This window comes from Gymnoscopelus microlampas, assembly GCF_963454915.1.
Source record: "Gymnoscopelus microlampas genome assembly, chromosome: 12".
In the NCBI taxonomy this organism is placed as follows: Eukaryota; Metazoa; Chordata; class Actinopteri; order Myctophiformes; family Myctophidae; genus Gymnoscopelus; species Gymnoscopelus microlampas.
This window is the reverse complement of record NC_139949.1, coordinates 31,389,665-31,402,430: the sequence shown is the minus strand read 5'-3', so window position 1 is coordinate 31,402,430 and position 12,766 is coordinate 31,389,665. Positions and strand designations below refer to the sequence as shown.

The 12,766-nt window shown below is 40.4% G+C and overlaps 1 protein-coding gene across 1 annotated transcript; it reads left to right on the top strand.

The window, feature by feature from the left end:
* Window positions 1–896: 896 nt before the first annotated feature.
* On the top strand, window positions 897–7,287 carry rtn2b (reticulon 2b). The gene is made up of 7 exons (XM_084073168.1): window positions 897–1,031; window positions 2,970–3,183; window positions 3,613–3,751; window positions 4,700–4,769; window positions 5,539–5,585; window positions 5,700–5,758; window positions 6,075–7,287. The coding sequence occupies exons 1-7, from the start codon at window positions 1,019–1,021 to the stop codon at window positions 6,178–6,180; spliced, it is 648 nt and encodes a 215-aa protein (XP_083929294.1). The 5' UTR covers window positions 897–1,018; the 3' UTR covers window positions 6,181–7,287.
* Window positions 7,288–12,766: the final 5,479 nt, after the last annotated feature.

Here is a 12,766-nt window from a genome sequence, read left to right as displayed (position 1 = left end):
TATGGTATTTATGGAATTTCTTTGATTTGTTTCCCTTTTTTTATGTATGACATTTTAAAAAAACAGTTAAAAAAAAAATGTTTTGAAATAATAATTAAAAACAAAATTCATAGGAAAAAATAGAATAAAGGGATATTTATTTACCCGTGACCCATAAAGATTTGTCCATTGTTTGGGAAACAGTGGTCTAGAAGACTCCCTGCTGTAGCCCTACCGGACCTGAACTATGCGGATGACATCTGCCTGCTATCTGACTATGTGGAGCAGGCACAGGAGCTCTTAATCAGAGAATGGACAGAGTGTGCCTTGGTTGGTCTTGGGCTAAATGCAAAGAAAACGGAGGTTATCACCTACAACATCCTCCCAGACCATCTACCTCTAACGACAACAGGAGGCACTATTCTCATGTAAAACGAAAAAAAGAATAGAGTCTGCACACTGGTAAAGTTGCAAAAAGCTCCACTTGGTATTTTATTACTGGGCCGAAACGTCAGGACATATACTATTCTTATGTACCTGCAATTTTTGGGTATAGCTTGTATACAGAAAATAATTTCACCCCGTTTTACACAAATAAACTTGAAGGTGCACTCGGGATAAGAGTGTTTGTTAAATGCTTATATTGCAAATTGCAATCAAATCCATCAGGACTGAATCCAGCTTGGTGAACAAGGCTGTCTGAGGACATTACAGTAAGTACACTTGGCCAGTACTGGCTAAGTAAACATACTGTAAGTCTCGCCGAACTAAGGGACTGTCTTCAGTTGAGCACATGCTGATGTCTCAAATTCCCCCCGACCTCCCCCCCCCCACCCTCTCTCCCTCTCTCTCCCTGTGGGTGTGTATTTGCATGTGTGTGAATTCAAACAGGGGGTATCCAATACAGGATAAAATTAGGCCAGCCAGGCCTTATATTGCTGACTGTGCACTGGTGGCTAAAAAAAAGCTTGGTGGGGCCTCCAGCAGCGGCACGACGAGGAACTAGAAGAGTGAGAAGAGTAGCAGGATCACTACTGAAATGGCCATCAAAGGTAAGAGTATGGACCGTGACAGCTTTGGGTTGAATGGATCACAGCAGACACTGACGTATCCCAGCTGGCTAGAAGCGGTGAAGGGTGGAAGATGAACCACCATGTATTTGACTTGATTATTTTTCCTCATAAAGGCAGTTGTTTTCTGAATAGAGTGACCAGTCAAATGTAGAGCCTGGCTAATGTTCTTTGGTCTTTTGGTTGGTAAATAGAGGATTTGATTATGATCGTTGAGTCACTGACTACATGTGTTGTGGAGAGTGCATGTAGGCTACTCTACGTATAACCTTTCACTCTGTGTTTCAATTTGGCTGAAGAGACTGATGTCTCTGTTGATATTTGATCCAACTTGATCTAGTCACTGAGCATTGCAGGTTGGCTAAGGGTTAAATAAAAAGAAGATGAATGTTTAGGTTAGTGTTTATTTACATGTGTGTTTGTAATCTGTGCTTTGGCAATCTTATGATCTAAATATATATACCCCCACACTACACAATCAGACACTATAGAGAAGGCTGTTGAAGGGCCATCCTCTCTAGACCTAATTAGGGAAAGGGTGGATTTCAGCATTACGGTGAGAATTAGATTAAGGTTTGGGTATAGGTTTAGGGTTAGGAAATAAACGGGGCAAGATTTTGCCAAGAGGAGAAAAAAAGAAGAAAAGAAAACTCTACATGCAACCTCTTTAAAATGGTATGGGTTGATACCATTTAGCTAAATTGTTGGTACACAATGGAAATGATCTACTGGTCAAAGAATCCTTTGTACCAGAGGGTAACTGGGTTGAGCATTCAGGTATTACAGAGGAGAACATGCCTGAGTTTGTGTGTGAAATAACACAAAAGAAAAGGTGGTTTGAGTTAACATGAATCAGATATCTATGGCAACAAATCTGTAACTATCCGCAAAGAACTTAAGCCAATAAAACAATTAACTAGCAGACAGGCCAATGTTTTTCCATGTAAGTGACTGTGTCACAGCTTATGTGTACAGTGTACTCCTGCAGAGTTGGTCAAGCTGTGTGGGAGATCAAAGAGAGAGAACTCTGTGCCTGATGTCACCTTATTAACAGCTTATTATTAGTATTATATAAGTATATACTTGGCAGGCTTTAAATAGACACAATCTAATTACAGTAATGCCACTTCTATGCTAACAAATATGTAAAAGAATACATCAATATATTAATCAAGTAATTAATAGAAGAAAAATCTATTAATCAATAGACCAGTTGGGCTGCCCCCCCCCCCCCCCCCCATAAAATTGCCTGTGTGTGTGTGTGTGTGTGTGTGTGTGTGTGTGTGTGTGTGTGTGTGTGTGTGTGTGTGTGTGTGTGTGTGTGTGTGTGTGTGTGTGTGTGTGTGTGTGTGTGTCAGGTTTTAATCAGGTAATTACCACCAGATGAAAGTGCAGCTAGGGTACTCATTTGAAACTTTAAATGTAAATCTGACGGTGCAGATTTCCCGTACATCGTGTGAGTGGGTGTGAGTTACCTTATGCATGATACTGATCTCATTTAAGAGACTGCTGGAACACCTTTCTTGAAATAAATAATAATAAAATGCACACTGCAATTGTGTAGTTGTAGTCTACTGTATGTTAAGTGGTGATTTAAACTGGCATATCTGTGGACATGTATCTCTGTTTACCTCTGTGAGGGGGGGGGGGGGGGGGGGTTAAGGAGATCCATAACTGTGGCAGAGCAATTCTACTTCTAATCTCTCTGTACCTGCAATTTTCCCATTGTAGTTTATTTTATACTTATTCTCCTGAAAAAAAAAACAGATTTCATTGAAAAAGGTCAAAAGCTTGTCAAAAGCTTGTCACATTCTCACTCTATCTATTGTCCTTTCTCACTCTATCTATACAGACAGCCAACCAAGAGACCACATTGTTTCTAAGTTCTAACACATCAATTTCTCACTCTGTCTTTCTTAGCTCTTGTGGATCTTGTTTATTGGCGGAATGTCAAAAAGACTGGAGTGCTGTTCACGGGCCTGGTGGTGGGCCTGGCCTGCCTGTTTCAGCTCAGCGCTGTCACTGTGGTCTCTTACCTCTGCCTGGGCATCACTTGTATAACCTTCCAACTTCGCCTCTACTATAAACTCCTTGAAGTGCTGCACTGGAACCCGGAATGTGTGCATCCCTTCCAGTGAGTACACTGGAGTGCAGAGTACAAAAGCTGCCTCCACGATGAAATAGCCATACTGTACGGTAAAGGGTCTGCATTTCTATAGCACCTTTATTCAAAGTGCGTTATGCGCACACACACACACACACACACACACACACACACACACACACACGCGCACACACACGCGCACACGCACACGCACACGCACACGCACACGCACGCGGATACACAGGTGGCAACCATGCAAGGCACCAAGCTGTTCACTGGGAGCAGATAGGGGTTCGATGACAGCAGGGGCCAGGGATCACACAGGGAACCTTCTGCTTACCAAACTGCCACTCTACCTGCTGAGCCAAGGCTGCCCCATTTCACTTAAGTCCAGTGTATTAGTGAAAATATACCTCTTAAAATAAGTGCAAATATTTGTCTGTGTGTGTGTCTCCTCAGATCCTACCTGGATGAAGACAAAACTCTGACAGACGGACAGACGGTGAAGCTGGTAGAGGAGATAGTGCTTCTCATTGCCTTTGCGTTCACAGAGCTCAAAAACCTGCTCTTCATCGGCAGCATGATTGACTCTATCAAGGTCTGTGAGTTGTCTGTCCAGACTGTTGGCTCACACAATGTTATAAAGTTCCCACCAAACACCTTTGCAGCTTTCAGGACGCGTAGTTACAGACTATCTGTTAGCATTCAAAGATAGTGGAGGAAGAGTTGTCTGTGAATCATACAACATAAAAGGGGCAGTTCATTCAAAACACAAAAAGGAACATAATAGTATTTCCCTCTTCCCAGAGTGCTATCCACCCAGATAGTTTCAATGGGATTTTCTGCCATCACCTCAATAAAAAGGAGCTCCGCGGCATTTGGTTTGCGGAGCTCAAAACAGCAAAATGTAAAAATCATGACATGGCTAAGCCTACTCACGATAATCCACAGACCTTGTTTGTCACAGTTTCAATAAGAACTATGTCACAGTTTCATTAAGAACCATTTTCTATTTAAGTACTCGCGCCAACTCGAAACTATGTAGATGTATTATCCAGCACTCAGAGTTTTTTTTATTTTAGGTGAACTACCCCTTTAACAAGCTGAATCTTGTCTCACTGATATGTCAACAGCTTTAGGAGACAAGACATTACTATGTTTACCTGTATAGCCCAGTGTTTCTCCAAAATAGGAAAACCTTTTTTTGAGAATTGCAAAAATCTTTCAAAAGATTTTCAGAATAACAAACGTTTTTTTTCCTCAGAAATTTAAAATTTCTTTTTTTTAATAGTGAAAAAAGCACATCTACAAGTTCAAAACACTTGCCATCATGATTTGTTGTGCACTTGTAGATCTGCTATGTTCACATACTTTTGAAAGGGGAGTAAGTGGTTCATTAATAATGTCATGTTTTTAAGTTTGGGTCCCAGAGAGATACCAAAAATCTCTTTTGGGTCTCAGGCTGAAAAGGTTTGGAAACCCCTGTTATAGCCCACTGTATGTTACAGGAAAAGTTTAGTCAAATTTGTCCTTCTCTGTTTGTCAGTTTGCTGGGCTCCTGTATTTGCTGACCTATGTGGGGGCTGAAACCAACGGACTGACACTGGTGATAATTGGTGGGCTGCTGACACACCACAACCAATCAATACACAGTAACACCTCACAGCATAATCATCTTCTTATATTAAAATTGGTTTAAAGGAGTAGTTCACCCAAAAGAGGATTCATTTTCTATCAATTACACACCCCATGAAGCCTTGAATTCATGGAGATGTTTCTGTCTTTGTAGCATTCCTGAGCCAAATTTGATAACGGGTCATCGGTCAAAAGGAGACTCAGTAGGATCCGCTGGTCAATGGTCATCAAATTATAGGCTCAGGAATCCGACAAAAACAAAAAATCTCCATGAATTCAAGGCTTCATGGGGTGTGTAATTGAAAGAAAATAAGTAATGTTTTGGGTGAACTACTCCTTTAATGGAGCACCGGCGGGCCGGCGGACCACATTGTCAGCTCATGTCACTATGACTGAACCATATAAGGAGTTCTGCAGCTACGTCCAAATATGGAGTGTGTCGTCATGGAATCAGGCGCAAACAAATCAGTCAGCTCTACAGTATATATGGGCACAAAAGGGGGCATGGCCATATATGGGCATATAGTGATGATATCAATAATCTCCATATGGGCATAAAAGGGACAAGGCCTGACAGATACAGAGATCTCCATATTTGGGCATATTGGGCGGATCGGTGATGCGACATGGGTGTGAGGGCTGCTATGCAGCCTGAACGTCTAGTTTCCACATATTTCTTTATCATTAAGATGTGCTGATGAATACCAATGTGACTGCAATGGTTATCTTACCTTTATCTTGGTTTTGCAGGTGTGATTTCTGCTTTCTCCATGCCTATATTGTACAAAAAGCAGCAGGTGAGATGAATTATGTTGAATTTAAGTAGCTGTTGTTCAAATACAATCCTGCACATATACTTGACTTGTATCATTTCATGTTTAACAATGTATTTAACACTGTTATGGTCACAGGTACGGATAAGAAGATTGGTTAGAGCGTTAAAGGCCGTCGTAAAGAAAATCACAGATATGTAAGTTACAGCGCAGATCTTGTGAAATTATTCAGATTGACCGTGTGAATATTTTTAGCACTAGGATCTGTAGGGACAATAAGTAAGCTGCACTTGAAAATTCAGGTGAGAATAATCACAGTAAGTAGCTACACAGTAAAATGCTCGGTGCTGATTTAAGTGTTAAAATGGACTCAATTGTAAGAGTCCATTTTACACTCTCATAGTGGAATTAACATTGAATATTTTACGGTGTACACAGTATGCAAGCCACACAATATTTTCTTAAGCTTGTGTATAAGGTTTGATGTAACATGTTGTCCCTTTTTTCTTGCAGGTTTGATAGTTTGTTAAGTATGATCAAACCAGCTGCCACTGACTCCGAACCAACCCCTGTACCAGCCATTTCAGCTGCCCCAAAACAGAAAGCAAAGTCAAAGTAATAAGAGTGGCGTGTACTGTACAATATGTGAAGGAGCACCGACTCACACATAAAAGGCCCACAGGAACAGGATTGGGAGAAGGTTGAGACATGTTCACTAGGATTGTTGGAGGAGTAATCCCATTTTCCCACCATAATTTGTTTATGAAAGCAAGATGTGATTAATCTGGAGTGTTTTTCTGACAGACTGTCTACTTTGTATGGTACAAAAGAGAAAAGATACAACATATTCATCAATAACACACTGTGATCTGATTTCTTAAATGGTGGCCTGAGACCTCAATGTTGATCAATGGACCTGCATCAAGTACAGCCATTGCTCAGACCAGTCACATGGCAATAAGCGCCATAAGGCACAGTGTCATAATTGATCATAACTGCATTTTGATATGCAAAGTACGTGGACTGCAGGGATGGATTAAAGGTGGTGGAGGGTGAACCAGAAGTGTCTTTTCTAATTCCATCATTTATCAAAGTTTCTCTATATGTTTTAGCTATAATGACAATATTCATCTTAACATGTCTTTAGGTTCTTCAGCTAACTAAAACCTTTTTTTTAGTAGGCTACCTAATACTCCTTGTCTTAATGTTAATCACTTTGGTTTGTTGCTCAAATTAAGTTGTGCAATTTGTTTCTTATTTTTTATTCATGTACATTTTGAAAAATATTAATTAAACCCTGAAGATAGGGCTACCAAATGAGTCTTTCTGAAGTCCTGGTTACGAACTACAACATGCCACATACACGTGTTGATAATACCCTCTGTGACAGATGCTGTTTCAGGTGTCAGCTGATTGACCAATCAACTGTGTGTGTTACATAAAAAAAATATCATTTATTCGACAGTTACTGTTCAAAGGTTCTCTGGAAGAGAATAATGGTGCATGCATCAAACAACTCTGATATCCACATGTGTTACATGTGAGCTCATGACTTCTAAATTGTAAATGTAATCATTAAATTACACATTTTGTTCTTAAATAATTGTATTTTTTCTGTAATGTCACTTTTAACTCTGTTTAGTATTTTTATATAGTTATTTATTAACCTGTTAATTAATTTTATGTACTCTACTGCTCCCCAATTAAAAAAAATATTCTAAAGACATCTCGGCAAGACTTATCTCTTGACTCCCAATGATTCAAAGGCACCCGAAAAATACAGTGCCTCTGGTTGAATGCATTCTGTATACACACATAATCACAGATTACACATGTATACATACTGTATAGATAAGTAGTTCCCAAACTTTCCCAAAAGAGAAATTAACCATGACCCGGGACCCAAACTATAGTGAAAATAGCCGATCTACAAGCTCACAAGGCGTTGTTTCGCTTATTTTCACTACTTACTGTACGTTCTTATGGAAATTTGATTGTCTGATTTTATTTATGAAATACTTGTTGGAATAGTTTTTTTAATTGATGAAAAGTTGTGATTTATTTTTATATAGGAAACGGAAAAAAGGGATATTTACAGTCGCGACCCACAAAAATAGGTCCGGTACCGACCCACTGTTTGGAAAACAGTGATATAGCACATCAATAACACTGCCAGGGTTAAGTGGTTGACTCTTTATCTTGCCTTATCTTGTGGATGTCTAATCATGCTTCTTTCATCTTTGTAACATTGCAAAGATCTGCCCATCCTATCATTTAAAGACAGAAACATTTATTGATGTTTTTTGTCATGTTATATAAAGAAATCCAATTTATTATAAATCAGTGGGTTGCAAATTAAGGAAACCCCTGAAGAACAGGAGAAACATCACAAATGTACATGCTTTCATACAGGCAAACTACATGATACAATTAAGCAATTAACATCCTGTGGTATGTATTAAAATGCTGTGCAGGCCCAGACGACCTCGATTTAAGTAAGTGACTATGAAAGAGCGTTCATTATTGCGGCATGGATGGCTAGAAAATTGGTTCTCAAAGTATGGTCCGGGGACCCCCATCGGTCCTTGGAGGGGTTCCAGCCTTCCAGGGGGTCACTTTGTCAGGAACACTCACGTCAAAGTAGATTTAACCATTTATTGCAACAAATGGAATATAGTTAAACTTGGCGTTAATGGTGCTGCTCTTTGAGATGTTCCCTACATTTTGCTAAGCAGCATGCTAAGCAAAATCAAGGAACGCTATACAAAACCCCCCACAGGTATACGAGAGCGTGCCCACAGCAAGATAATTAATCAGAATAACTTGAGTCACATTAAACATTAAAGCCATAGAACATTGCATTCAGATTAGAGCCATGCAAACATTAAATTCCAGTTGATTAAAGAGCCATGCACACATGAATTTCAGTTAAACATTCAGTTTAAACGCTTGATTAATGCAATACTCTGATAACGGCTGGGGTGGTGGAGGCAGGTTTTGCCAGCAGCAGCAGGAGCGTGTTAGCCTGGTAAACCCTCCCTCCAGAAATCTCATTTCCATTTCTGGAAATTAGATTTCTGGAGGGAGGGTTTACCAGGCTAGGAGCGTGTGGCAGCAATTGAAAAGCAGAGATCCAGTGTAGGAGGAAGCCTATTTAAACAGACCGCCTTGTTGAGGGAATGAGGTGTGATTGGTGTGTAGGAAAGCATGGCTGATTGAAAGCAATCAGCAGACCAACAGCTGATTACAGTTGAGGGTATGCAACTTCCGTGTCCTGCTGAGCGTATAGACGGGTTTCCGAGCGACGTCATCACAGAGCAGAATGCGCAATCTGCGCATGCCTGGGGGTAAGGCGCGTTCGAAAATACAGCCCTGAGCGGCAGTGAGCGCACTGGCCAATACAAACTAATAGGCGAGTGTGCTCCGGTGCGTAATTTCCAAACGCACCCATAGGCTTCCCCCCGCAGCTGCGCGGTCATATTCCTCTCATGTTTACTAACAGGAAACCCGTCTATGCGACTTCCGTGTCCCACAGGAACTAATGCGATTCTTCATTTATCCATTCATAGGTTGGCTATTCAAAAATAGCAGATCTACAAGCTCTGTAGCTTTGTAGCTACATCTTAAAACTTTGAAAAATACCGAAAATGTTTGGAAACTTTTCAATAATTTGTATTGTTTTAATATAACTCTGCAGCCAAATACATTTCAATTTGGGGGTCCTTGGCACGAGAACTACTGGGCTAGAGCTTCAGTCACAAAGATTGCCCAACTGACTAGAGTTTCAATATAAACTGTGACTAAACTTAAAGTGACATCTGCATTTCCATCTATGTATGGGAGAGACAGAATTGTGATCCAAAACACACATTCATTCGATGGCCGCAATGCTCGTGCATTTATGCGATACTTATGGAAAAGCAGAAAAGCAACTCTTCTCTCCAAAAGGTGACTGAGAATGTCAATTCATCGCAAAGATGAATGCACATTTGAAATGCAAAAAATCTGATGTGGAAGAAAGTGACATGTTCAGATGAGTCATTTTGTCCTCAAGTGGTGAGTGCACGTGTGACGTAGGCTACACTAAAGAGAACGATAAAGGCCTGAATGCTTGATTGATTCCTACCTGACTGCCTACACAATAAGGGTGGCTCTTAAAATACTCATCTATCATTTATTCATTAAATAGTAATCATTAAATTACACATTTTGTTCTTAAATCATTTAAATGTGTACGTAATGTTGTCACTTTTAACTTTGTTTAGTATTTTTCTATAGTTATTTATTAACCTGTTAATTCATTTTACTGCTCCCCAATTAAAAAGAATATTATAAAGACATCTCAGCAAGACTTATCTCTTGACTCCCGATGATTCAAAGGCACCCTAAAATACAGTGCCTCTGGTTGAATGCATTCTGTATATAAACACATAATCACAGATCACACATATAGAGCAGTGGTTCCCGAACTTTCCCAAAAGTGAAATTAGACATGGGACCCAAATTATAGTGAAAATAGCCAATCTACAAGCTTACAATAATAAGGGTGGCTCTGTGAGGGGGGGGCATTTTTGTCTCCGCCAGGCCGAAAGGCATGGTGAGAGAGTATGTTTTTCCGTCCGTCCGTCCGTCCGTCCGTCCGTCCGTCCGTCCGTCCGTCCGTCCGTCCGTCCGTCCGTCCGTCCGTCCGTCCGCGTGTGTGTGTGTGTGTGTGTGTGTCCGTCCGTCCGTCCGCGTGTGTGTGTGTGTGTGTGTGTGTGTGTGTGTGTGTGTGTGTGCGTGTGTGTGTGTGTGTGTGTGTGTGTGTGTGTGTGTGTGTGTGTTAGCAGCTAATCTCCGGCACCGTTGGCCCGGTCGCTCTGAAACTGTGCACACACACTCCCTGGATGCCAATTCAGAACCTCTGCCCCAATTTTTTCACATGGGCCTGTTATAGCGCCACCAGGAGGCCGATTTGTGCAAAACACATTTTTTTACATTACTCCTACAATTTTATCCAAACGTCATGCAAATCGGTACACAGTATCTCTATAGTCATGTGATCAACCCGAATCTGTCCGATTTCCCATATTCCATCCTCATTGCCTATGGTTGGCTTCCAAAGTTTGCAGGATTGGTCCGTTTTGAACAAAAAGCCTCAAACTATGCACGCCGCTTGCGATTTCCGTGAATTTTCACAAGCACATTCCCACTAGGCCGAGGAAGAAATGCCACCCTTTTCACATTGGCCTGTTATAGCGCCACCAGCAGGTCTAATTTAGCAAAACACATTTTTGGAACAAAATGCCACAAATCATGAATGCAGTGTCTGATTGCCGTGAAAGACCTAAGAATAAATGGCACCCTTTTCACATTGGCCTATTATAACGCCACCAGGAGGCCAGAATAACGTACCTGACCTGGCGGAGACCTGTGCTCCGAGGAGCACTTTTTCTAGTCTTTGCATGGTTTGGGTCCCTCTGATACTGCATAGCACCTATACTGCCTGTTCGGGTTGCATTAGCCTGGTATGAACACTAGATGGAGCTCTTGTTAAGTGACAACGCTCACCAACGCTGAAAGATCCAGGAGGGACCAGTGAATCTTGGTTGCTTATATTTAGGCTAATTAATTGATCTAAATACACATTTTCCTGGACATTGTGTTGTATGCTGGGGTTGCCTGCCCAGTTGTCAGTTTTGATTTATTAATACTTTCTGAAGAGAAGAAAAAGAAAGAAAAAAAGGCAGCAGCATGGCTATCCTACATATAGAATGCATTTTTGTTTTTGCATTCTAAAGATGAAAATTACCTTTGTTTTTGCTTTCCAAAACAGCGAATCATTGTGCGTTTGAGACATTTCTAGGTGAACAGCATATCAGACAAAGCTGATTAATGGTAGACAGAATGTTTTTATCAACTGACAAACTTCTTTTAAAAAAAAAGAAAAGAGTACAACAAGGCCTACAGTCTTATTGATGAAGGCATCCATGCCTAAGGACTCAGAGATTGTCATCTCTTGAAGGGCCTGTTTGTTACAGAGGTTCTGAACATCATCAGTCATGCTCACCATTTGATTTTACAGGCAGTCTCTATTTTGAGAATCAAAGTCTTACATTAGCGTTTGCCTAGCATTACTACTGTATTATTTCACTGTTTCAGAATTAATCAATTACCAATTTTGTAATGTATTGACATAAAACAACATTAGCATTACCACACAATGTAACAGTTTGGAAATTTGTATGTGAATTTGTTGGTAGGGCCTCCAATCCTTTTAATGTAGGCTACATGTAGATCCAGAAGTCACTATAAAAAGTGCTCCTCGGAGTACAGGTCTTCGCCAGGTCAGGTAGGTTATTGTGGGCCAGCAATGTTGGGACTGTGCCAATCAGGATGGAATATGAAAAATCGGACAGAGCCGTTTTGATCACTTGACTATAAAGATAATGTGTACCGATTTGAGTAATGTGAAGTAATATGATTTTTCGGCCTCCTGGTGGCGCTAGAATTGGGAAATGTTAAAAGGGTGGCATTTATTCCTAAATGTAGAGCAAATGTGCATGCAAAATGCCTTCATGATTTGCGCATTTTGTTCAAAACGGGCCACTCCTGCAAACTTTAGATGTCAATCTTAACCAATCAGGATGGAATATCACATGACTGTAGAGATCATGTGTACTGATTTGCGTGAAATTTGGATAAAATCTGAAGGAGTAATATCAAAATGATAGTTTTACATAAGTCGGACGGAGATTAGCTGTGACGGACGGACGGACGGACTACGGACGGACAGGGTGCAAAACATAGTCTCTGCCATGCCTTTCGGCCAAGTGGAGACAATTAGGGAAGACATTCATTTTCAAATCTACAGTTTTTCTTCCATTGCGGTATTACTACTAAAGGTTTTACCTTACTTGTCTTTTCTTAACCTGTATTATATTTTATTTCCAACATTAAATTTTGTTATTCTTATCGTTAGCTGCAGAGCATGTCACACCATAGTTTTACTGCTTGTGCTACACTGCATGAGTGTGAGACAAATAAACCCCTTTGAATCATTTCATCTTCAATCTCATTTATCAGTATAGCCTCACATATTCTGTTATAGGAAGTAACACTTACTATGAAGCCCATATCTATAATACATTATAAACACATGTAGAATGCGTTATAATCTGCTTTTAACGCTATACAATTATAGTTCTATGCACTCAAATACTCAT